The sequence below is a fragment of the Dreissena polymorpha genome, chromosome 4, assembly GCF_020536995.1.
Source record: "Dreissena polymorpha isolate Duluth1 chromosome 4, UMN_Dpol_1.0, whole genome shotgun sequence".
Taxonomy (NCBI): Eukaryota; Metazoa; Mollusca; class Bivalvia; order Myida; family Dreissenidae; genus Dreissena; species Dreissena polymorpha.
This window is the reverse complement of record NC_068358.1, coordinates 39,301,743-39,327,685: the sequence shown is the minus strand read 5'-3', so window position 1 is coordinate 39,327,685 and position 25,943 is coordinate 39,301,743. Positions and strand designations below refer to the sequence as shown.

General features: G+C 38.0%; 1 protein-coding gene across 2 annotated transcripts; it reads right to left on the bottom strand.

Annotated features, from left to right (window-relative positions):
* Positions 1 to 40: 40 nt before the first annotated feature.
* LOC127879001 (neurogenic protein mastermind-like) lies at positions 41 to 25,622 on the bottom strand. Of its 2 annotated transcripts, XR_008048880.1 has the most exons (3): positions 24,989 to 25,622; positions 695 to 3,865; positions 41 to 661 (listed from the first exon to the last, which is right to left on the bottom strand). XR_008048880.1 is itself a non-coding variant. In XM_052425583.1 (2 exons), the coding sequence occupies exons 1-2, from the start codon at positions 25,298 to 25,300 to the stop codon at positions 1,625 to 1,627; spliced, it is 2,553 nt and encodes an 850-aa protein (XP_052281543.1). In that variant the 5' UTR covers positions 25,301 to 25,622; the 3' UTR covers positions 41 to 1,624. The 2 variants fall into 2 exon arrangements, 1 of the variants encoding a protein (XP_052281543.1); XM_052425583.1 differs by having other exon boundaries at positions 41 to 3,865.
* Between the last annotated feature and the right edge of the window lie 321 nt (positions 25,623 to 25,943).

Here is a 25,943-nt window from a genome sequence, read left to right as displayed (position 1 = left end):
TTAAGGATACTCAGAAGGGTCTTGAAAGTAAAACACAGCATTACACGAAACAAGGTATTTCATTTAATTTCTAAAATAACAATTTTTGAGAAATAGTAATATACAGGACATTTATACCGATGAACGTGTAACGTTAACACAATACATCATTAATAAATATTTGTATTTAACATCATACAAAATAAATGCTATGTACACGTACATCAAATTATTTAAAATAAAATTCATAAAATGTAAAACTTACAAATAATGTTAAGCCTTTGATGGTACGTACAATGGTATTCACAGCTTTAAACACATACCAAATTATTGCGGTGCATTCAACCTTTTAAATATACATGTTTATAGCCAATTAACAATAAAATGCAAACCAGTTTTTTTTAACATTTTTATGTTTTCCGGTGAATTGCCCGCGGAAGTTGATATAAGTACTTAATACATACTCATTATTCGACAACTATTTGCCAAGATCTTATTGCATTAAAAAAGTCACTTTGAGATAAAAAAATTGTTTTATTTGTTAAGATCAAATCAGTATCTTCTAAAACAAAATGTTAAAAAACATGAATGCATAGCAAGACCCCTTTTTATTTTGACCTAACGCTTACGATCTTTTCGCAATATTTTACTAACATATATTGCATGTAAAATGATGATTTTGCTAACATATATTGCATGTAAAATGATGATTTACAAATATAATTTCAAATATGATTGACTTTAAAGAAATAATGACCCTCTTTAAAGTCCAGTACACGCTTTGATGTACACAGCTTATTTAACATCAATCTAGTTTTGCGGACTTACATACATCTAAAACTTAAATAAAATGGAAAACCGATGGACATCATAAAATTGTTCCTCTAAATATCAACATTATGTTACGAAAAAAAAATAAACATCAGTTAGCATTTATTTTGGCAAAAATCTGCCAAAAGCATGGACTGGAATCATTTCAGTTTGTTTGGCGTTGTTGTCAACTTCGAATAAACGATAACCTTTGTTATACATCCACATTATATTATACGTCCGCATAGGGGCGTAACTCAAAACATTGAGACCAAAGATGATAACTAAATAAAATATAATTACTGTACACTATGTACATGATTATTACAATAATCGTTTAACGTCAGCTCTACTTGCAATCTTGTGTATAGCTTTATTTTATTGCATTTAGCACTTCAGCATATTGCCATATGAATACTCAAAACGTCGAGATCAATGTAATGACTTAACACATTTCTCGTTTACAATAATTTAAAGCTAACAACTGTGAATAATCCTTAGACTATGAAACATGTTTGAGACTGCAGAGTGGAGCGCATCCACTTCTTAGTCGACACGACGACAAACCATTTCGTTTAAAATATACCGTTAGCTCACCGTAACAAACGGTTAGTCATTCGATCACTGTCCCTTCGGTTTACAATTTAATGTTACACCCACCCTGCCAGTGGCTTATCAGGATTGGAACCCGCGTATCAAAACACGTCCCTTTATCTCGTCATCTCATTTCACACAATCGTACTAAAACGTTTTACTAAAAACCACCGCCTTATACATTCGTACCAGTTTTAATATATCTGAACACGGTTCAAGGCTTGAAAACAAGGTCAACTCGCTATTTCACAGCGTTCCCTAAAATATCCTCTATATCATACCAGTTCGCCTCGGCACTGCCGACACCCGTCTGAACGTCGAAAAAGTCCGTGCTTTGATTTGGGGCAGAGTCTAATAAGTTGAGAATGTCATCCTGGGAGGAGCTCGTCTGTGGGTAGCCTTGCGACATGCCGTAAGGCGGCGTCTGGCGGTGACCTTGCGCCGCCATCTGCTGCGACATCTGCATCCGTTGATGCTGCTGTTGCATCATCATCTGTTGCTGTGCGTGTGGATTATTGCCGTGCTGCTGCTGCTGTTGCATCATGGCAGAATGTTGCGACTGCATCGAGTTCATGTGCATTGAACGCTGCGTCTGGCCCTGGTGGTGCATTTGCATCTGCGCCGCTGCACCGTCCGTGGAGAATGACCGGTAGTGCATCATGTTCGGCGACGTCGACTGGACGCCAGGGCGAGGCGCCTGTGCCACCATGGGATTCATGCCTCGAGCCGCCCACTCCTGTGCGTGCCGTGGCTGGGAGATGTTCAGCCCATCCGGGCCGATGTTCACATTCGGAGGTCTTTGGTTCCGCATGATTGCACTTGTATAACTCGGCGTGTTCGGACGTTGTTGCGGACGCGCAGCCATCTGGTGAGGCATGGCGCCTGGAAATGAGCCTTGCCGTTGCATGGACTGATTTGAGTAACTGAGTTGTGCCTGAGACATGGACATACCCATCTGTTGATGTTGTTGCTGCTGTTGCATGGCGCTCATTTGAGCGCTTCGCATTCCGTTTTGAATGTCATTAGACTCACTCTTTACGCCTGATGAATACGCCTGATTCGGATGAGTATTGACCATATTTTGAATAGTCTCTAATGGATTTGGTCCCATACCGTTCGAGTTCATACCGGACATGCCGTTAGCGGCATGCTGCATTTTGTACTCGGGCGGCGGCCGCCCCATGTACTGAGGTGGCATGTGTTGCCGCTGGTCCGGATGCATCTTGCCGTGCACCATCCCGTGCTGAGATTGCATTCCCATCGGGTCCCCCATGTAGGGCGGAGACTGCGACGTGTTAGAGCCCATGTTGGGCGACGTAGAGAAACCCTGTTGCTGGGTAAGTGAAATATTTGGGAATGGCTGCTGTCGCAACTGAATCTGTTGCGTCTGAGACATCTGCATGCGGTGTGAGCCGTCGGAAAGCTGCAGCTGTTGAGTCTGGGTAATCTCCATTTGAGGTCCGGTATTAAAATGAGCCACCTGGTTTTGCAGTTGTTGAAGAGACGAGGGTCCTGTGTCGGCAACAGGACTCGGTGCATAATGCGTCATCTGTTTTGGGCTCATTCCGTATCCCGAAATCGTTGGCTTGTTGGAATACCCGATGCTGTTTTGACCAAGGTACGACCCGTTACCCGCCGAGCTCGTATTATAATATTCCTGAGGGTACCCGTTCCGTGCAGTGCTATAATTGCCAGTATCGGACATGTCACTGAACGGATCTATAGCCGACTTCATTCCGAACTGTTTCTGCTGCATCGCGACATGCGGCTGGTGCTGCTGATGTTGCGCCGCTAGCTGCTTAAGCGTCTCTGCCGCGAGACCGCCTTCCGTGATTGGTGCGCTCACAGTCTGTCCCGAAGCGCCACGGTAGGGCGGAGATCGAACCTGCCCCTGCCCGGCGGAGGCATCCATGTACATATTTGAAGCGAACATATTGCTGTTTTCGGACGTTTTCAAACCCGCTGCTTCACTACTACCTTCAGATTCTTGCACATGAGTATTGTAAATTTCATCAAACTTTTTCAGTTCGTCGATTAATTCTGTGGGGAGATCAATGTCTTTTTCTTTTTCAAATGCGTTAAAAATATCTTCAAAGTCCTGACCAATGTCTGAATCATTATTATTATCCTCCGTGCTATTATTCAACTTAGTCTCAACACTAGAAGGCTCCTGCTTACACTCGACGTTCGAAATTTTGTCTGACTCGGACTCGACGTGCGCACGCACGGTCTGATTGACGGTGACGTTGGCGGAGATCGTCTGGTCCTGCTTGGAGCCACTGCTTGTCACCTGGTGAACGTTTATATGCACCGAGACGTCGACGTTAGACGCGCTACAGGAAGTGGATGTCGCGTGAGTTTTCGCCGGCGACGGGCCATCATCTTCGTCAAAACGGTAAACGTTCTCGGCGTGCGTCTGGATGTGCTGCTGAAGATCAGTTACGCTGCTCTCAGCTTTGTCGATTTTGGAGCGAAGCTTCTTCTGAAAACAGACGGAAATACTGTTGCAGACAATTCTTAAAATATTAAAAGCTCGATTGGTCATTGTCGGCTCGGGTACTACTTACATGTACCCCGGGTACTCATAAGTATTCCAAGTACGGTAAATATACTAAAACGTACCCGGTCGATATTAGACTGTACCCGAGTTGTATTAACGCCAAAAATCTTAAGTCGTAAAACGCGCTACCGATTATCGTAAAACGGACTTTACGGTATTGTTTATCTTAATCGAGGAGTTCTGGAAACAGAAAGGATGTGTATTGTATATAACAAACATCTCTTTTTAAACGAAACAGCATCAACATGCATTTGAGTATGAGTTTCGATAATATAGATGTCATTTAACAGAAAATTGGCATAAATGTGAACATAATTAATTTCAAAATAATAGCCGACAACGACCGATTTAACGTTAAAATTCCCGGGTACGTTTAGTATATTCACCGTACCCGGGGTACATGTAAGTATACTTAAAAGAGTACCCTGGGTACATGTAAGTTGTTAATTGTAACCGAGCCGACAATGACCAATCGAGCCTCGGTAACATAGGGCTGATTAAAAGCTTGTACAACAACAAGATGTGTTTGTGAAACACAATGTCCCCCTATATGATGTTTGACATTGTAGGATGACCTTGACCTTGTGAAGGATGACCTTGACCTTTCACCACTCAAAATGTGCAGCTCCATGAGATACACATGCATGCCAAATATCAAGTTGCTATCTTCACTATTGCAAAAGTATTCATAAAATAAGCGATTTGGGCCACATATATTTGACCTCTGACCTTGAAGGATGACCTTGACCTTGACCTTTCACCACTCAAAATGAGCAGCTCCATGAGATGCACATGCATGCCAAATATCAAGTTGCTATCTTCAATATTGCAAAAGTATTCATAAAATGAGCGATTTTGGCCACATATAATTGACCTCTGACCTTGAAGGATGACCTTGACCTTGACCTTTCACCACTCAAAATGTGCAGCTCCATGAGATACACATGCATGCCAAATATCAAGTTGCTATCTTCAATATTGCAAAAGTATTCATAAAATGAGCGATTTTGGCCACATATATTTGACCTCTGACCTTGAAGGATGACCTTGACCTTGACCTTTCACCACTCAAAATGTGCAGCTTCATGTGATACACATGCATGCCAAATATGAAGTTGCTATCTTCAATATAGAAAAAGTTATTGCAAAATGTTAAAGTTGGCGCAAACAGACAGACCAACAGACCAACAGACAGGGCAAAAACAATATGTCCCCCACTACTATAGCGGGGGACATAAAAAGCAAAATTATATGATTCAGAGATCGAAGCACAACAAAGTACTCGACGATGGCAACCATATGTCTGCGAACATTAACATTTTATAAATTTTAAAATTATGCCTTTTGAATAATTGTGTTTATCACAGTATACGTTTGTAAGATGTTTCATAGACATGTGAACAATCTTTCCATAATCGCATTAACTTTTAAAGGTGCCCTTTCACGTTTTGGCAAATTGTAACAAATTAAAACAAAATGTTTCAAATTCGCAAATTTTCGTTGCAGTCATGATATTTGTGAGGAAACAGTAATGCTGAACATTTACCATGCTCTAAAATATTCATAATATGCATCTGTTGACGATATTAAAACCTAACAAGGGCTGTTTCTAAAACATGCATGCTGTCAGTTGTAGTGGCAGCCATTGTGTGACTACGTTTTTTGTCACTGTGACCTTGACCTTTGACCTAGTGACCTGAAAATCAATAGGGGTCATCTGCCAGTCATGATCAATGTACCTATGAAGTTTCATGATCCTAGGCCTAATTATTCTTGAGTTATCATCAGGAAACCATTTTACTGTTTCGAGTCACTGTGACCTTGACATTTGACCTAGTGACCTGAAAATCAATAGGGGTCATCTGCCAGTCATTATCAATGTACCTATGAAGTTTCATGATCCTAGGCATAAGCATTTTTGAGTTATCATCCGGAAACCATTTTACTATTTTGAGTCACTGTGACCTTGACCTTTGACCTAGTGACCTGAAAATCAATAGGGGTCATCAGCCAGTCATGATCAATGTTCCTATGAAGTTTCATGATCCTATGCGTAAGCATTCTTGAGTTATCATCCAGAAACCATTTTAGTGGTTCGAGTCACCGTGACCTTGACCTTTGACCTAGTGACCTGAAAATCAATAGGGGTCATCTGCGAGTCATGATCAACGTACCTATGACGTTTCATGATTCTAGGCGTAAGCGTTCTTGAGTTATCATCGGAAACCATTTTACTGTGTCGAGTCACTGTGTCCTTGACCTTTGACCTAGTGACCTGAAAATCAATAGGGGTCATTTGCGAGTCATGATCAATGTACCTATGAAGTTTCATGAGTTCTTGAGTTATCATCCGGAAACCATCTGGTGGACGGACCGACCGACGGACCGACCGACATGTGCAAAACAATATACAATATACTTCGAAGGGGGGCATACAAATTATAAAGCGTTGCAACGCGAAACGATTGAATAATTTGGAGAGCTCTGTTGTTGTCGTTATATTTTGTGATACTACGAGGATTGATTATATAAAGTATAAAATACATCGCCCAGTGTATGAGCACGGATGGCCGAGTGGTCTAAGCGATTGACTTTTACTCCAGGGAACAGTGGTTCTAGCCAGGTTTACGGTAACTGTTTTTTCTTTCTTGAATTGTATTCTTGTTTTTTACTGGAGCTTTTTTAAGACAATTTTTACATTTATCAATATAAAGAATTTAATGACAAACTTCAATACATGCCAAAATCTGTGAAAAGGCCCCTTTAAAAGGTTCATTCTTTAAATTGCGTAAATACTCAAACGATAAATATAATTACTCAACGAGTTTCTCGGATAACTTTAATTGAATACGATCATAACGCTATTGTCATATAGTAGAACATACGAAATGATCCCCAATTAACTAGAGCTTTGTCACAGACGTGACGTATACCCCCACGTGCCGCATTGACACAGACTAGTTTGCATGCTGTCTTCACAAAACAAGAGAATCTAATTTATGGCAATTTTTAATAATTATTATGCCATTATCATTTATAGCAATTTTGATCTTTGAACTCAAAGATTCTTCCACATGGCACGCAGTGCAATGACTGTGAACAAAATTAATGTACAGAGTCATTTTAAAATCTAACAATGAATGACATAGTTATGGTCAAGACAAGATCATTTATTGCCAGTTTAGACCTTTGAACTAAAAGTGTGACCTTGACCTTGGAGATATCGACGTAATTCTTTCGCGCGACACACCTTCCAATGATGGTTAACAAATGTGCCTAATGATTTTAAAATCTCACAATAAACGACATAGTTAAGGCCCGGACAAGCTCATTTATGGCCATTTTTGACCTTTGAACTCCAAGTGTGACCATGACCTTGGAGATATCGACGTAATTCTTTCGCGCGACACACCGTCCAATGTAGTTGAAAAAATGTGCCAAATAATTTTAAAATCTCAAAATGAACAACATAGTTATGGCCCGGAAAGCTCATTTATGGCCATTTTTGACCTTTGAATTTAAAGTTTTACCTTGACCTTGGAGATATCGACGTAATTCTTTCGCGCGACACACTGTCCAATGATGGTGAACACATATTCCAAATGATTTTAAAATCTCACAATGAACGACATAGTTATGGCCCGGACAAGCTCATTTATGGCCATTTTTGCCCTTTGAACTCAAAGTGTGACCTTGACCTTGGAGATATCTACGTAATTCTTTCGCGCAACAAACCGGCCAATGATGGTGAACAAATGTGCCAAATGATTTTAAAATCTTACAATGAATGACATAGTTATGGCCCGGACAAGCTAATTTATGATCTTTGAACTCAAAGTTTGACCTTGACCTTCGAGATATCGACGTAATTCTTTCGCGCGACACACCGTCCAATGATGGTAAACAAAATTTCTAAATGATTTTAAAATCTCACCATTAATGACAAAGTTATGGCCCGGACAAGCATTTGACCTTTAAACTCCAAGTGTGACCTTGACATTGGAGATATCAACGTACTTTTTTCATACGACACACCGTCCCATGATGGTGAACAAATGTACCAAGTCATTTTTAAATCTAACGATAAATGACATAGTTATGGACCGGACAAACTTTCGGTTTAAAACACACTAAGTGACCCCGTGGCCTAGTTTTTGACCTGACATGACCCATATTCAAACTTGACCTAGACATCATCTAGATACAACTTGTGACCAAGTTTGGTGAAGATCGGATGAAATTTCGGGACAGACCGACAGACAGACCGACAAAGTGACTCCTATATAGCCCCCATTACCAGTAATGGGAGTATAATGAACTAAACTAGCATCAAACGAAAAAAGCCACGCATTTTTTGGAACATTCGATTTACTGAGAGCCGCATTTATAGCATAATTATTCGAACCAAGAGCACCAACATGACCAGCGCGATTGAATGTTTTATCACCATTCTCGATACACGTTTGAGTGGTTGCCGGTACAAAAACGTAATATCACTTCTCTTGCATACAGTTTGACTTTTTCTTAATAAACAGACGCTGAAATCAGAAATATGTCTTTTGCGCAGGCGCCCTCGACAACACTTCCGAGCAAATGAAACCAATCATCGAAACAGTTTCTCGCCATAGCGTCGCGGAGAAGGGCCATAAAACATACAATCAGAGTTTTAAGAAGTTTTGTAAATATCTCGTAGATAAGTTAGCCTAGCCACCTGTGGGAAGGTTTTTTAGACTGGTCACAGGCTAAGATTTAAAAAGTTTTTAAAGCATTTGGTCACAGGCTGAAATTTTAAAAAATAAAGTATTTCGACGAAAAATTGTCATGGTTACATAGTTATTAATATGTGTTTATTTTGGTCAATGGCAAGGCGCCGAAACCATAATTTAATGTACATGTGTATTGTATTGCAAAACAACCACTAACTACGATTTCTGTGTTTCATTTGCCGCAACCTGACATATCAAATCGCTTAGTAAGCCAACATTCCACATTATTCGGGTATTATAAATACATTGTTGGGTCAGCTTGTATCTCTTCGTCGACCGAAATTCAGAAATTGAATCTCGCTAAAAAAGAAAAATATGAACAGTAAGACAGCCGAAACGAGCGGTTTTAGATCTAAGTTGACACACTAACATACCGCCATTGGATTATTCGCTTTCATTAAAAGAGCACTTCACAGACAGGGTGACAAATAAAAGAACCGCATTTACAGTCAACACAAACATAAACTAAACGGTTAAAAGTGTAATTGATGGTAAAAACAATGCATTATTAGTGTTTCTACTTATATGATAAACAGAAACGTTTCGAAAGGCAAAACATAGACCGTGGTGTAAATAACGGTACATGAATAATGACATCCTGTCGAATAAAGAGCGTGTAAACATCCATAGAGCATGGTCTCAAAAAGCCACAAAAACAGCGCAATTTCGTTAACTGTTTTGTCAAATACATCACGGCGATTATTGGCGTTCATCTAATATAGCCGACGTATTGAATAGCGTCTCAAACGCCGGTGGTATAATTCATGTATTGATTCGCGTCAGGCCAGGATTAGATGTCTATCAGTATAAATACCGTTCGCAGACTTGTCTCGGGATCCAGCAAGAATTATATAAATCATCGGGCGCGTTCCCGTCACAGCAAAATTCTGAAAAGATATGGGTCTCTAACTCAGGAAAACGGTGTTTATTGCGCGTGCGTGAAGTATCGTCCCAGATATTAGCCTGAGCAGTCCGCACATGCTTATTGGCGTCGCTCTGGAGAGCAGCGACTAGTATGTAATGCATTTTTTTCGCTTGGGAGGAGCAGTTATTGTACGGATCAATGTATATATTTTTGTTTTGAGAATATCTTGCATAGTGGTGATTTTTTGTGTAAATTAGTGTAAATAAGTACTGCATTTGTGACTATTATATTTATTACAACATTTATTGCCAATAATGCAAAGTTAATTCTTTTAATTAATAGCTAAACACAGGGACAGGGCACTAATAAAAGATCACAGGGACTGGGCAATTACGCGAACCGGTGAAACTTTAAATGAATAGTCAACATTTTTATCTGAAACTTTCAACAGTCGCCGTAGTGTAGTGGATGAGGTGTCCGCCTAGCGATCGGGAGTTGGTGCGTTCGATTCCCAGGCGGGGAGATTTTTTTATATTATTTATTTTATTTATATATATTTGTAATATACATTATTTTAAATAGTTTAAAAATACTGCGTTTTAATGCGACCTAAATACAACGTTGCACATTTTTATTAAAATTCATGGATGCCGCGTGATGACAACGTTAATTAAAATTTCTTAAAATTTCTTACATCTCTTAAATATCTTATAAAAAAATACACGTGTTTTTATATTAACAAATAAATGCAAACAACACATCTATTTTGCATGTATTTTTGTTGTTGTTTATGGTTGTCTATCATAGGCCCTAAGTACTATTCCTAGCACATATAGAGCGCGAAGCGCGACACGTATTATTGATTGTAACAATGAGTTGTGATAAAGGAAGCGGCCGCTTATCAAGGAGGAGCTGTGTCCCAGCAACCCGTTCCCATAGAGTCAAGCACTCCTCGGAGTTTTTTTTAAGAACCACATATAGAGCGCGAAGCGCGACACGTATTACTATCCAGGTGGTATGGACCCTTTGGTATGGACTTTTTTAGGTGACACTATCAATGCGCATTTTGTGAGATGAAGCAGATTTTTTAAAACCTACACAGTTCTGTTCCATTAATGAAAATTGCACACGGATGCCAGTAAAAAAAGGAAACCAATGTTAATAAAATGAACTATGGAATATTTGGGGGTTACAACACAAAATCATAGATAATGGTTATATGGGGGTTATAACACAACATCATAGATAATGGTTATTTGGGGTTATAACACAAAAGCATAGATAATGGTTATACCGGTATCTTTTTCTATTTTGATTAAAATAATCGGCCAAAATATTAATATTTACAGTAGAAAAAAAATCGTTCCATGTAACTTCATTGAGTGCCTTTTACACTGAAATTCCCGACGCCCTTTGATGCTTTGCATCAATACTTATCTTGTTACATGTACAATACAGGCTTATCAGGAAAGACACTATATCCGTCTATGCTGGATTTCGAGACTTCTTTTTAATGAAAAAAAAAGCGGAAAGTGTTGTCCCTGATAAGCCTGTGTTTATTTAGGACGACAATTTACGCACATGCGTTGTCCCTGATAAGCCTGTGTTTATTTGAGACGACAATTTACGCACATGCGTTGTCCCTGATAAGCCTGTGTTTATTTAGGACGACAATTTACGCACATGCGTTGTCCTTGATAAGCCTGTGTTTATTTAGGACGACAATTTACGCACATGCGTTGTCCCTGATAAGCCTGTGTTTATTTAGGACGACAATTTACGCACATGCGTTGTCCCTGATAAGCCTGTGTTTATTTAGGACGACAATTTACGCACATGCGTTGTCCCTGATAAGCCTGTGTTTATTTAGGACGACAATTTACGCACATGCGTTGTCCCTGATAAGCCTGTGTTTATTTAGGACGACAATTTACGCACATGCGTTGTCCCTGATAAGCCTGTGTTTATTTGAGACGACAATTTACGCACATGCGTTGTCCCTGATAAGCCTGTGTTTATTTAGGACGACAATTTACGCACATGCGTTGCACCCCGTTGTCTTAGAGCGAGGCCCATATAAAACATCTTCATTTTGCTGGATTTGTTTGCATGTTAATCTAAGTTTGCAGACGGCGAATGACGTTATTACTAAAGAAACGTGCCATTTTACGAACAAAATAACAAACAAACAAAAACTCCATCAATCCAGTGTTAACATACAGTTGCTTTCAATAAACGATTTAACAATACATATTTCATGTCGATATTGCATTCGGTTACAACACAAGACCATACGAAACCAAAAGATCCGGAATGCATAAGGTGTGTTAAACCGTGCATTATTGGGTCAAATAAAGTAACCTCCTACACTAGTTTTGATTTTATATTTACATAATCAATAAAATAAAAGGCAAACTTGCAACGAAACAATACAGTAAACTAGTGCACCCAATCCTAATCTTAAGTTGAAAATTAGAGTTTCAATAATCAATTACTGTATTTTTATTGACAACGTTTCCTAGTATTTATCAACAATTCATTACCAAGATAATAAGTAATACTAGTAGGTAAGTTAGGCTTCTTAGAAACCATTACATCATGTTGAGAAAATAAATTACCCTGTTGTTATTGAGCGAATGACATTAAAACAAGACGAACGAATTGTTGTTTGGTAAAACATAATTTTTATTATTATATGAAACATAATTATATGTCAGGCAGAAAGCAATGGTGCGAATATTGAGACCTCGTTCTGTACTAATATTTGATTTGCAAATTTATAAGTCATTCGCGCTCTTTCATTGACAAGGCCTGTAGTCATTTTTATGCGAATGTGATATTAAATCGAATATTTCGATAGAGTTTATTCACTAACTAAATGTTAAATACTCTTACTAAAGGCTATAAACCACAATCACGTCGTTGTTTGGAGACTTGTTTTCTCTGAATCTGTCGAGAACAGTTAACGAGGAGATAGAACAATTTTCTGTCAATACCCAACATGCCTTTACAACCAGGGAATGGCTACAGCTTAACATGCCTTCACAACCAGGGAATGGCTACAGCTAGACCCATGCCTTTACAACCAGGGAATGGCTACAGCTTAACAGGAGCCACGTCAAGACCCATGCCTTTACAACCAGGGAATGGCTACAGCTTAACAGGAGCCACGTCAAGACCCATGCCTTTACAACCAGGGAATGGCTACAGCTTAACAGGAGCCACGTCAAGACCCATGCCTTTACAACCAGGGAATGGCCTATGCCTTTACAACCTGGGAATGGCTACAGCTTAACAGGAGCCACGTCAAGACTCATGCCTTTACAACCAGGGAATGGCTACAGCTTAACAGGAGCCACGTCAAGACCCATGCCTTTACAACCAGGAAATGGCCCATGCCTTTACAACCAGGGAATGGCTACAGCTTAACAGGAGCCACGTCAAGACACATGCCTTTACAACCAGGGAATGGCTACAGCTTAACAGGAGCCACGTCAAGACCCATGCCTTTACAACCAGGGAATAGCTACAGCTTAACAGGAGCCACGTCAAGACCCATGCCTTTACAACCGGGGAATGGCCTATGCCTTTACAACCTGGGAATGGCTACAGCTTAACAGGAGCCACGTCAAGACTCATGCCTTTACAACCAGGGAATGGCTACAGCTTAACAGGAGCCACGTTCTGTGAATACGGGACTTAATGCATGTCCATAAACATCATCCTAGTCATCACAGGCTAATCCGGGACGACAGTCACTCTTTCCGCTTATTGCATTTTTTGTTTAAATGAGGCACCAACAAATCTACTTAAATGGGGAAAATTTTGCCCCCGATAAGTCTGAGAGGACCGCACAGGCTAATCTGGGACGAAACTGCGCACATGCATTAAGTCCAGTTTTCCAAGAATGAGACTCGAGCAGTTTGTGTTTTAAAGCGCGGGTACCAGTCTAAGAGGAGAGATGGACCATTATCTGCAAGCTGCTACAAGATTGTGAGTGAAGACAGAACTGGGCAATCCAACTCATATTTCAGTGCTTAATTATAACTGCACGGCATCGAAAGCAGCATCTTTTGCAGGCTTCGGTGCAAAATGTGTTGCCATGTTTACTGCGGGTAAATATAGTCGTCATTACACAAGTGCTTTGAAACGCCAAATAAACTATCTAATATTATTAATGCAAGTCGTTAGCATGTGTCAATAATTAAGTTTCGGTTTTGCTGTACATACACTTTATGCAGACAATTTTCAAAGTAGAAACCTGCATACAATAACACAAATACATTTTCATATGTATACGCAATGGTGTCCATAAGATGACAAATTTGAATTTAAATAGTAAAAGACGCATTTAAATATATTAAAACAAGGCATGTTATACTTTTACGCATAATTATATTAATCTTTGTAACAACGATACATTGATGAAATCGATATAAAAACAAGGGCTGTTTGTAAAACACGCATGCCCCCAAATGGGTTGTCAGTTGTAGCGGCAGCCACTGTGTGAATCCGATTTTTGTTACTGTGACATTGACCTTTGACCTAGTGACCTGAATATCAATAGGGGGCATCTGCCAGTCATGATCAATGTACCTATGAAGTTTCATGATCCTAGGCGTAAGCATTCTTGAGTTATCATCCGGAAACCATTTTACTGTTTCGAGTCACCGTGACCTTGACCTTTGACCTAGTGACCTGAAAATCAATAGGGGTCATTTGCCAGTCATGATCAATGTTTTCATGAAGTTTCATGATCCTAGGCCTAAGCGTTCTTGAGTTATCATCCGGAAACCATTTTACTATTTTGAACCACTGTGACCTTGACCTTTGACCTAGTGACCTGAAAATCAATAAGGGTCATCTGCCGGTCATGATCAATGTACAAGTTTTATGATCCTAGACCAAAGCGTTCTTGAGTTATCATCCGGAAACCATCTGGTGGACGGACCGACCGACCGACATGTGCAAAACAATATACCCCCTCTTCTTCTAAGGGGGGGGGGGGGCATAACAATGGTGTGCAATGCCAAAAATATATTATAGATACACGAGTCCAGCGCGATTCAAACTCATGCCTACAGAAACATTCGACGCCGATACGTTTCTTTCAATGTATACTTCAGTTTTCAGAACCATTTAAGTAGCAGGATTCTATAGAACAGACAATACCATCGAGGTTTCCCTTTATAACTATGGGGTTGCACATGCGTGTTAATATGAAGAGTGAACAATCACTGAACATGGATTGCAATCCATCCAACAAGTTTCATTTTCATGTGGTCGGGTAGAATTAGTTTTTATATGTGTCCAGTGCAAACAGAATAATTATAGAGAAACACTCAACCGCTTACAAGGTCTCTAATGACTTCAAACAGTGCACGATCATTCATTACCTTTATAAAAATTCAAGAAAAGTATCATAGAAATAGGCTAAAACGAACGATTTTGTTTGAATCAAAGTGCAATAGTCCAAAATTTCGGTATACACGTCCAGCATTTGTGAAAGCGACAGTGTCACACTTTTGGGTTTTGTAAGTTCTACAAATACTCACTATTAAGGTCAATTAAGTTAATTTTAAGAGAAAGTTTGTCCGCACACCTGTTTCTTTAACGAGTTCCTTCAGACCCGAGGCTTTTTGCCGCGTATAGTGAATGTTTGAAAGGTATATATGCGCACCGGAAAATTGTGTTCCTACATAATTGACCTGAACTTCAAATTGAATCTGACACTTAATTGTAAAGGAACTCGATTATGGATACCAAATGTTCATGTATCAATTAACATTGTTAGATACGGTTGTTGAAAACCTTTAAGGTAATAGATCATAGCAAATTTAATAAATCGCTACCTTTCGGGTTCAAGATTGCAAGATTGCATTGACTGTATTTTGTTCTGCTTATGTATCAAGTCTATGTTAGTTTAAACCAATTTATTTTAGCTCGAATGCATAGAAGGCCTTAGGCTTATAGCAACGCTCTCGAGTCCGTTTCCTGGGACTAAAACAAGTAATTGGTGTCACTGGGGGAGATCGAACGTGCGCTCCTTGTGGGGATCGAACCGGTAACCCACCGACAGCACGGCATATTATTTGAACAGTATTAACAGTATTTACATGCTATTTTTAATAAGACATAGTGACATAGTTTTTGAGCTCACATTACCCAGTTTCAATCTCTGCCGAGATGTCATTGGTAAAATGTTCTGAGAAAGTTTCATGAAGAATGGAAAATAAATGTGGTACATATAACGTCATTAAGTGGTCACTAAAACCACATACGGAAAACTGCCCCGCCCCGGCGGCCACTTAAAAAAATCAACAACAGACGAATGTTCGAACTTGACCAAAAAGTCATTAGAAAAAGTATTTTAAGTGTCATTTAGATTGCACTTTAATGTGACTTCTAGTGTTAACAAGGCATATATATATATATATATATATATATATATATATATATATATATATATATATATATATATATATATATATATATATATATATATATATATATATTTCTTATTCTTAGACTTAAGACTAAAGAATACACTAAGAACCAAGGAGAATACATCCAGCGTTTGAATATATACATGCTTCCACTGGTTATTTTGTAATTAACAAACTGATTTACACGAATAATGATGTGGATAGAGGTGATAAATACCAAGTTTGACTCAAATTAAATCATTGTTTGAATTATCCGATTTAACGAATATTCTTTATTCTTAGACTTAAGCCTAAAAATTATTTGGTAAATACGAGACCAGAACCATTTTCGAACTCATCCAACATATCATTAGAACAAATGTTTTGACCAATTTTCATAAATAATGGACCATACATGTGACATCTATAGAGTTACCAAGGTTAATTATAGCCATTTTAGGACGAATGCCCCGCCCCTTGCGAAAATGTTTTTCAACAGACCGAAAACATTTTCGAATTCATCCAAGATGATCATTATTACAAATACTATTATTCTGACCAAGTTTCATGAAGATTTTGACTATTAATGTGAATTTAAGAGTGTTAACAAGGTTGTCCATTATAGCCATACAAGGAAAAATACCCCGGCCCCTGGCGGCCATGTTTTTCAATCAACCGGAGCCATTTTCGAAATCGTCCGATATATCATTTGGACAAGTCTTCCGACAAAGTTTCATGAAGATCAGACAATAAATGTGGCCCCTAGAGTGTTAACAAGGACGATGTTGACGACGCCAAACGTACGACGGACAAAATGCGAGCCTAAAAGATCACTACGAGCACAACGAGCACGTTGTGCTCAGGTGAGCTAAAAACATTTTCAAACATAAACAACAGCACTCATCAACTTAACTAGTTTCGAACAAAACAATTTAATTTATTTATTTTACTAACTTTTGTAATCAAAAGATGCAGAAAGACGAATGTAACCGAAAAGTAAGCCCAGTATAAACACGTAATCTTACCAATGGATGCTTCCGGATATGTATTTTATCCGATTAACTAACTTGCTTCAATTTGTCGGAGCTTATTGAAACGTTAAACAGGTATTGTTTTCAAAACCGACCTGTAGTTCCTTAATCAGTTAATTACGACACGCAGGTGACACTCTTTTTCACTCTTTCAATATAAGAAACGACATACCGCACCTGCTCCCGTGAATTTTCTAAATACCGGTTAAACGTACACTTAATAATCTTACTTAGTCACAGAGCACCCTTGATTGACGTCTTTCTAAATTCCTTCAAACGAAGATATCCATTTCACAGTGTCTCTTGGTTGTTCGACAAAAATGTTAAACAGCGTTTTGAGACAAATCCAAACGATATACGAGACTCAAGCGGCCGTAAAAGCGCAGTTCAAATGACATTTCGCCACTTCAAAGCTAATAACACAAGCATACACCGGTGAAGTGATAGTCGCCTCTTACTATTTCACAAACTAATCGCAAACCAAACAGTACACCTTCCGAACACTACAATAATAAACTCTGGCTAAATAAACATCGAATCTCGCGAATCAGCAAAAGGCAAATATTATTGGGGGCCGATGTCGGCCTTATCGCGGAGATCGACTTTATACCTGTTACAAATTGAACATAATAGAATAAACGCCGCTCAACTCGTGTTAAAGAGAATCTCAAATCACAATAGTTTACAATAGAGTCCAATATTAAAGGCGCTGTCTCGGCTGTTTCACAACCAATACACGATACAATAATGAAATTCATTTGAGCCTCGCTCTGTGCAAACGGGGCTTACCGCATGTGCGTACTATGTGTCGTCCTACATGTAGATTTCCTGTGCAGTCCGCAGGCTAATAATGGACGAATCTTTCCACTGTAATGGTTATTCTCAGTTTAAAGATAGTATCTTCTTAGCGAAAATCAAGTTAAGCCAGAGAGTGTCGTCACTGATAAGCCCGTTCGGACTGCACTGGCTAATCTGGGACGACAATTTACGCACACGAATTTAGCCATGTTTTCCTAGAACGACACTGAATAAAATTCACCGAATACTATTCGCATTTCAATGTCATGAATAATTAATGGAAAAACACGCAATTGTATCAGACATTTTTAATAATTTATAATAGGATCTTTTTCAACGTACATTTGATAGACAAATCAAATAATTATTATTTGTATAACATAAATAGTATTTAATATATTATAATCTTTCGACTTGAATAGCAATTTATATTTGGATAAAGATTGTCATTATGTTTAATAAGTAAAATCGTACTGTAAGATATGGAATCAAAAAAGTTAGAAGTACATATTTTTCAATGGAAAGTAATACTCATGAATAACAGAATATATTTCGTTTCATTATACATATGTTACTAAGGTTTAAAACTAAACCTGTTCAGAGAGATCTCTCCCGTTGGAGAAACATTGATACCAATGTAACAGGGCATGTAACTGCATCGGAAAATCAAATCACCAAACATTAATATTCGTATAAGCATTAAAAAAGATCTTACAGTACCATTAACATTTATATATAAATATGAAAACTCCATGATTACTGCCCTATACTAGTATGCTATAATACAAACTTCCAACAACAAAAAGTGCCATACGAAAGTTAATTACTATAGAAAGACCATAAAACATGTAATATTTTTGTTAAACGTTAAAATAAAACATTCGGCAACTTTTTAGCATCTAACAAGGGACAAAATTGTCACAAAACCAGGTTTTCAAATCAAGGTGTGACCTTGACCTTGGAGATATCAACGTAATTCTTACGCGCGACACACCGTCAAATGATGGTGAACAAATGTGCTAAATGATTTTAAAATCTCACCATGAACGACATAGTTATGGCCCGGACAAGCTCATTTATGGCAATGTTTGACCTTTGAACTCAAAGTGTTACCTTGACCTAGGAAATATCGACGTAATTCTTTCGCGCGACACACAGTCCAATGATGGCGAACACCTGTGCTAATTGATTTTAAAATCTCACAATGAACGACATCGTTATGGCCCGGACATGATAGTTCCGCCCGCCCGCCAGCCGACCACGCCCGCCGACATTCGCCAATCTAATAACCAGATTTTTCCTTCGGAAAACCTGGTTAAAAATCGTTTCACGATGTCATCTTGCTTCGTTTTACGGCTGATCTCGAGTCAGGATCGGATTCAATCGGTTTGAGATAATTTGCATAATTTGGAGCGCACTTGCCTGTTGTTTCTATTGGGTCTTCATGCTATTATTAACGGGCAACATCAACCTCATGGGAAAACCCTATTCTTTCCTTGACACAGATCAATTCAGTTACGTATTGCCATATACATGCTCATTTGTGCGTGCTCACTTTTCTTTTTTTGTCTTGTGGAATCGCTTAGAGCAGGATGTCCTCTCTTGAGCTCCGCTAATTAATAACATAATGATTATTCATGAAACTATGTCATGCTTCCGACGCTGCCCGAAGCCAATCTCGTGTTCGCTCGCAAATGTTCGGATATCGTCGCTGGAAATTAAAATGGAATATATTGTCCCACAAAAATGAGCATTTTGTATCTCGTTTTGGGCGTTTAATTAATGTCAACATCTAGCGTTATGGTTGAAATTGTGGCTTTTGCTAAAAGGAACACTGATTGGTTAACTTTATTTTACGAAGTGTTCGTTGATTTTGAGCATTTATGTATCTTTAAATTATATAAACATGGATTTGAATGATGTTTGATAGAACGGTTATATCATAATTCATTTGCAATATCACATCAAGGCAACAACTTCACGTTTTTATGTATAATGACAAATACCAATAATATGACCTTTATGTGATAATGCCCGGACTACCACCTTTAAAGATCGTAAGAGTTGAATTAGGTGATACGGGTAAAGGGAGAAAAGCGGGCAACTGATACTTGAGTTAGTTATAAATCCCATTGATACTTGTCGCGATTATTTGCCGGGGACACATTCCAAGTTTTATGCGCAGATGTAGTCACGGGTCGCATTCAATATTTTAGTTTGGGGAACTACTTGATGTGACCAAGCACTCGTTCTGATCCGGAAAAGGAGCTTTGGTAAAGAACACATTTAAAGAAAGGACAGGCCTCAAGTATATACAAATGTACGTTGGACTAAAACCTTTATTTTAATGTTACCTTTTTGTTACTTTTCCGCATTAGAAACCATGGATTCAAAATGGTATCATTAAACAGAAATATGAATATTGTTAAAACGAAAATAACTCCAACAAAAACAGCATTGTAACTGCTTAAGAAAATATACAATTAGTTACGATTAGAATTGATAAATTGATTGTGTTCTGATTGTTAGTGTCACATTGATAAGTTCTTTATTTATCAATTTATCACGGTTTATATTCCCTTTAATTACTTAACATTCCACGCTTTGTTAAAGAGGTAACTAAGCATATAACGTATGTGATTAAAAGCGAGTATATACGATTTTGTCAAATATTAATGAATTTATATAAAAAGTGTGTCAAATACTTATTATATATATATTTCAATATAAAATAAAATAAATTTCAGCAGAACATTTATGAAAAATGCTAAATAAGCCAGATATTTAATTCTGAAATCGAAAACGGATGTACAATCGAATTCGCCAGCCTGTATATCATGCATGTACGATGTGAATCTAAACTTAGTTTAACGGTTCATTTTAAATTCCTGCAACAATATATACTCATACGACACACGAACACTATGATCCTAATAAAAAGACGAATGCTTCGGTTATTGCAGGAAAATATGTTCGTCACAATCGACTCGGGGCGCTAATTTGTTTTTGCTGCATTTTATGAAATTCGTATTTAATGTATAAGTTTTCTTTCCTATTTTGTGTCTTTTGTAATATATTTTATCAATTTATTACAATTTAACACATATACAAAATCGTATAATCTCGCTTTAAGAGAATATTTCAATTGAAAATAGTCATGTGGTTAAATTACCATGGAAAGAAACTTTTACTCAGAATTCGTGAGAATCTGTTTTATTTTAAAATATTATCAGTAATTGTATAAGCCAATACAAAATCTTAACCAAGTGTAAAGTTGGCTACTGGTAAGGCAAATATAGTCACGATGACTCTAGCCATGTTTGCTCAGCAACTAGGGAAACCATCCAGAAAGTAATAGCTAAGTGTTGCACTAGACTACTATTTGTCCTGCACCCAAGGTCCTCGTCCTCCATCGTCTCGCAGTTCGCAGCATGTATCAAAACCTTATAGTTGTAACACTTTCTTATATTTAATTCGGTTGACAAGATAATAAATGTTAAAGCTTAATTTAATATACAAATGATGTATATTATATTTTCTGTAGGTTATAAAGGGATCAACTGGCAGTTGATATCAACAGATAGTTTTCATTTAAGTTCCCGACCGAACGGCAATTCAAGTGACACACTCCCTTTAAGCAATTTGGGGGAAAAAGGCAAATATATATAAGTGTCCCCAAATTAAGAGTCATGCAAATTAATTATTGCAACAAAGGGTAAGTAGCTACATACATATTTTAGTTACAGACGGATTTTTATTTTATGTCTCCCCTTTATTTTTGTGCCCAATCCTTTAAATATATGCCATCGTTTTTTGGTCAAGCTTTCATTTGTCGATGTCCTCGCAAATACAGACGCCGCAACATAAATGTGTTGATGATTATATAGAGCAACATACAGCCTTACATAAAATTATATGAGGAGCATATCTATTGTAATACCTGCTTAAGGGATGCCTACATGTTAGTTATACAGTGAAAATATCACAATGTAGTCACTTACAATTTCCAAAGTCTACCATACCACGATTTTTCATGGGCGGGTCTGTACCTTTTAGCCCCTTCACCATCCCGACATTTTTCAGTACAGGACGGTCAGCTTAAACCCTTACCGTATTCTATTACTGATAAAGGATCGTGTTTCGTTCATGAGGTTTATAGTAACATGCGGGCAATCAAGCAAGCCGACATGTAAATCTAAGTAACTACAAAATAACGCCGGTGTAGCCGAAATTTGAGTCTTTGCTAATACGGCATCAAGAGATGTTAATTTATTAAATATAGACATAGCCTGACATTGAAAATGCAAATTTAAAAGGCTGAACGCAGATGGCGATCGATTTGTCTGCATTAAATTTCCGAAACCTGTTACATAAATAGTGAAACTACATCGAATTCTTTTTAAATCACTAGTGTTTGCAACAAAAGCGTGTAACCACAAAAAAGTCCAACGAATTTACAAGTTTCTCATAAAGTAGTAATAAGTCACATTTAATACATCATTATCAATTAATTACGAGTTTCAAATACATTAGCGCAATAAGAAAATATAAGTATATATCAAATGTTAATATTCTTCTCCTATTTCTGAAATATGTATTTATATTGAAATTACCAGTACTAAATACTCGCCACATTAGAAAATTAATAACTTGATAGACAAAGGATAAGAGCTCATTTCTGTTTTATAACATTCGCATGTTTGTATTTTCTTTTCAATATTGCGCACACAAAAATACTGGCTACGTCCAAAAAAAATACTGGCTGTCCAAAAAAAAATACTGGCTGTCGGGGACAACTATCTGCACAAATGGATTCGACATTCAATAAAGCTCTCAATCGGACGGTCAATGCGCAGCAAAAGTCAAAGCAAACACACGAGGGTGTGTACATGATCAACATTGTAAACACTCCTCGCATGGGCCACGAGCGGATGACTCCAGTTTCGCTGGCCCCAATTTGACACCATCACCAAATGAAAACCGAACAACACAGGCATAATGAAATCCGAGATAATGAAGGGTCATGAAACATTCTGAATCTGCGCGCCGGGATAACCGCTAATCATAGGTCGGATATTCTTAAAAGCTGAATTCCAGAAGGTTTCCAACTGAATTCCTCTGTGTCTAATTAACGCAAGGAGCCCACTGAGCGTTAAGGGCTGAGAAAGCCCATGTGCTTGATTTGATTCGTAAGATTTCCAAATAATCGAAATCATATTTAAGTTAACTAGTACAGTGTAGTTTTCATCATTTTTGGAATCGGGCCTGGTCCCTTTGCATTTGATTGGGAAAACATCGCGTCGTTCCTGTCTTGCAAAGGATCTCACATCTTATTTTGAACAATTATATCAACAAATTGGCATATAACAAATCCTACTTTACTATATCTTTCGAGAATTCATTGAGGTTTGTCTAATGTTCATATACCCGTGCAATATAGACTGGTGAAGTGATGACGTAAATACTCGTGGAACAAACATAATTTCAGTGCAATACAAATGATTGGCCGCAAATCCTTGTGCCAGCAAGTGGATATTACAAACATGTGACTTTAGCAGCGGACTGTCGGTAAATAAATGTCGGCAATCTTAAAAATTATTTTAGTTAATATGAGTCGCGCTTAGGGCAAACGTGGCTTAATGCATGTGCGTAAAGTGACGTCCAACATTAATCTGTGCAACCCGCACAGGCTAATCAGGATATACACTTTTCGCCTAAACCGATATTTTGTTAAGATTTGTATTAAATGAAAAATACACTAACGGCGGAAAGAACTTAAGTGTCGTCACTGATTAGACTGTGCAGACTGGACATGCTTACCTGGGACGACACTTTACGCCCATGCATTAAGCCCCATTGTCCGAGAGCGCGGCTCATAAATGTAGACAGCTAAATTTCATGTAGTGTAAGGGAGACAATCCAATATGCGTTGATACGACAAACAAACTTACATTTACTACTGCAGACGTTTTGTAAAAGGTGTTCAGTTTTATATTCGTTTAAATAGTACTGATTAGACAATGCCCCACTCAAAATATGCCGTTTTCAATATGGAAAGTGTTGGGAAGGGATGTATTTTTACAAATAAACTGAAAGCAAAATAAAATAATATATTAAGGCAAATAAAACCACAATAGGTTGGTCGTATTCCTTCATTTTAAGAAATATAAGATTATCATAATCCATGAATACTTTTGATTTTAATCTAGTAGTTTTTATTTATTTTTTACTAAACAGTTCACGTGCAATAAATAACCACTACACCCTCGTTCACTTGTGATTAGCATATCCGATTTTAGAGAGACCCCTTGTGGACCAACAATATGCCTATTGAATTCCATCATTAAATTCTGATGAACATCAACATAAGCCCTGCATTTATATTCTACTACAAAACAACAGGCTACTGAAACAACAGAATACAAACTGACGCAACAACATGGGTTAATAAATTAATGTCGTGGTTAAGTTATTTTTTTTCTGCCGAATATAGACGGTAATTGTTGAATGGGAAAATTGATTTATCATAATGTAATTTTTTTCTGAACATTTCTGATAAACAACAATAAAGTTTCACGATTACATCAACCGAGAACATATTACATTTTATAGATCAATGCCAACTGCCGTACATAAAGATTTAAAATAAACATTGAGTAATAAAACAAACTTATACAACGGTTGCTAATTTGTTATTTAAATCAAAGATCTATGTTTAAATATTACCGTTTCTTATTAACTATTTAAATCCACGGTTACACTGCATGAATGTTAAATATCCAAGATAATTGCCACATCCACATTTTATTAACTTTGTCAGCATAATGTCTATAGTCAAATGCTCCGCGTTAATTAAAGTTCGCGACCAATGACTTAACTAACTTCATTAAATCCTGGTTAATTATTTAATATCAACCACTTGCAAATATTGGATTTTCCGCACTTGCCAGATTTTCAAGCGTTTGTTAAATTTAGTTACAGTTCTTTAGAGGCACTATAGAGGCAGACTAGTCGATTCTGATTGGTCGAAATTGTATATCGGACCGTACCACTTTCAACAGCGGGTCGATAACACACTAAACCTAGCAGCCGACAAACGGTGAATTACACACAGAGTTATGTACGCAGATGTGAAAATCGAAACTACAAAGAAAACTTACCGTCACCATTTGATTACGGTGATCTGAACCTGTGTTGTCTGACTTCGTTTTGCTTTTAGATGCTTTCTTAGCTTTACTCTCGAGCCATTTTTGACGTAGTAACAAAGCGCTTTGACTGCTCTGTTCGTTTAAAGCCTTCTTTCCGAATTCATAACGTTGCTGCACACCGTTATGTCGTCGTTTGTATAACTCGAATCGCCGCTTGAGTCGGTCTATTACATCCTGTCGTTTGGGGGACAATAAGTCCCCCATTGTGTCCCGTGAGTTAATAGTGTAATAGTTCACCTTTGGTGTAAGTCCAGACGGTTTCATTCACTTTTCATCCATGTAAACACAATGTTTACATACACACGCGACGTAAATATAGGACGACGAACGCATCAAACAAAGCCAATTACATTTTGACAGATACATCTAGTTAGCAGACGACACAGTCTTCAATCGCCTTAGAACATCCTGTACGATAAAAAACTTCATTATCCATCACACAGTTCACGCACACAAGTAAACATTTAATTTTTATGCATCTGATCGTGTTAAACGTCAAATTTCCAATACACTATTGTAGAATTGATAAGCTCTATACATGAGCGGAGACGGGCTGTATTGCATGAGCGGTGTATGTACAGATATGGGAGAGTCCATCGTGATTGAAGGGTTGGTCACTGTGCGTGGGAAGACTGAGAGCTCTATATAGGTCGCTATGATTCACCGGAGTGTGCATGTCGGTTAGAAAGTTGGCATTTTTGTACTAAGAATAATCGAACTAAGTGAATCCTTCTTTATTATAGTAAACATATTTGAATTCATAGTAGTTTATTGACGGATGTACACATCGTTGAGGTAGAGAGTACTGTAAAAGAACGGTAACTGAACACATTAAACACCCCTTGCGCTGATGTTTTGATGGGTCGCCAGAGGCAAGCTATACCACTTTCGCTCGCAAGTTATGTCC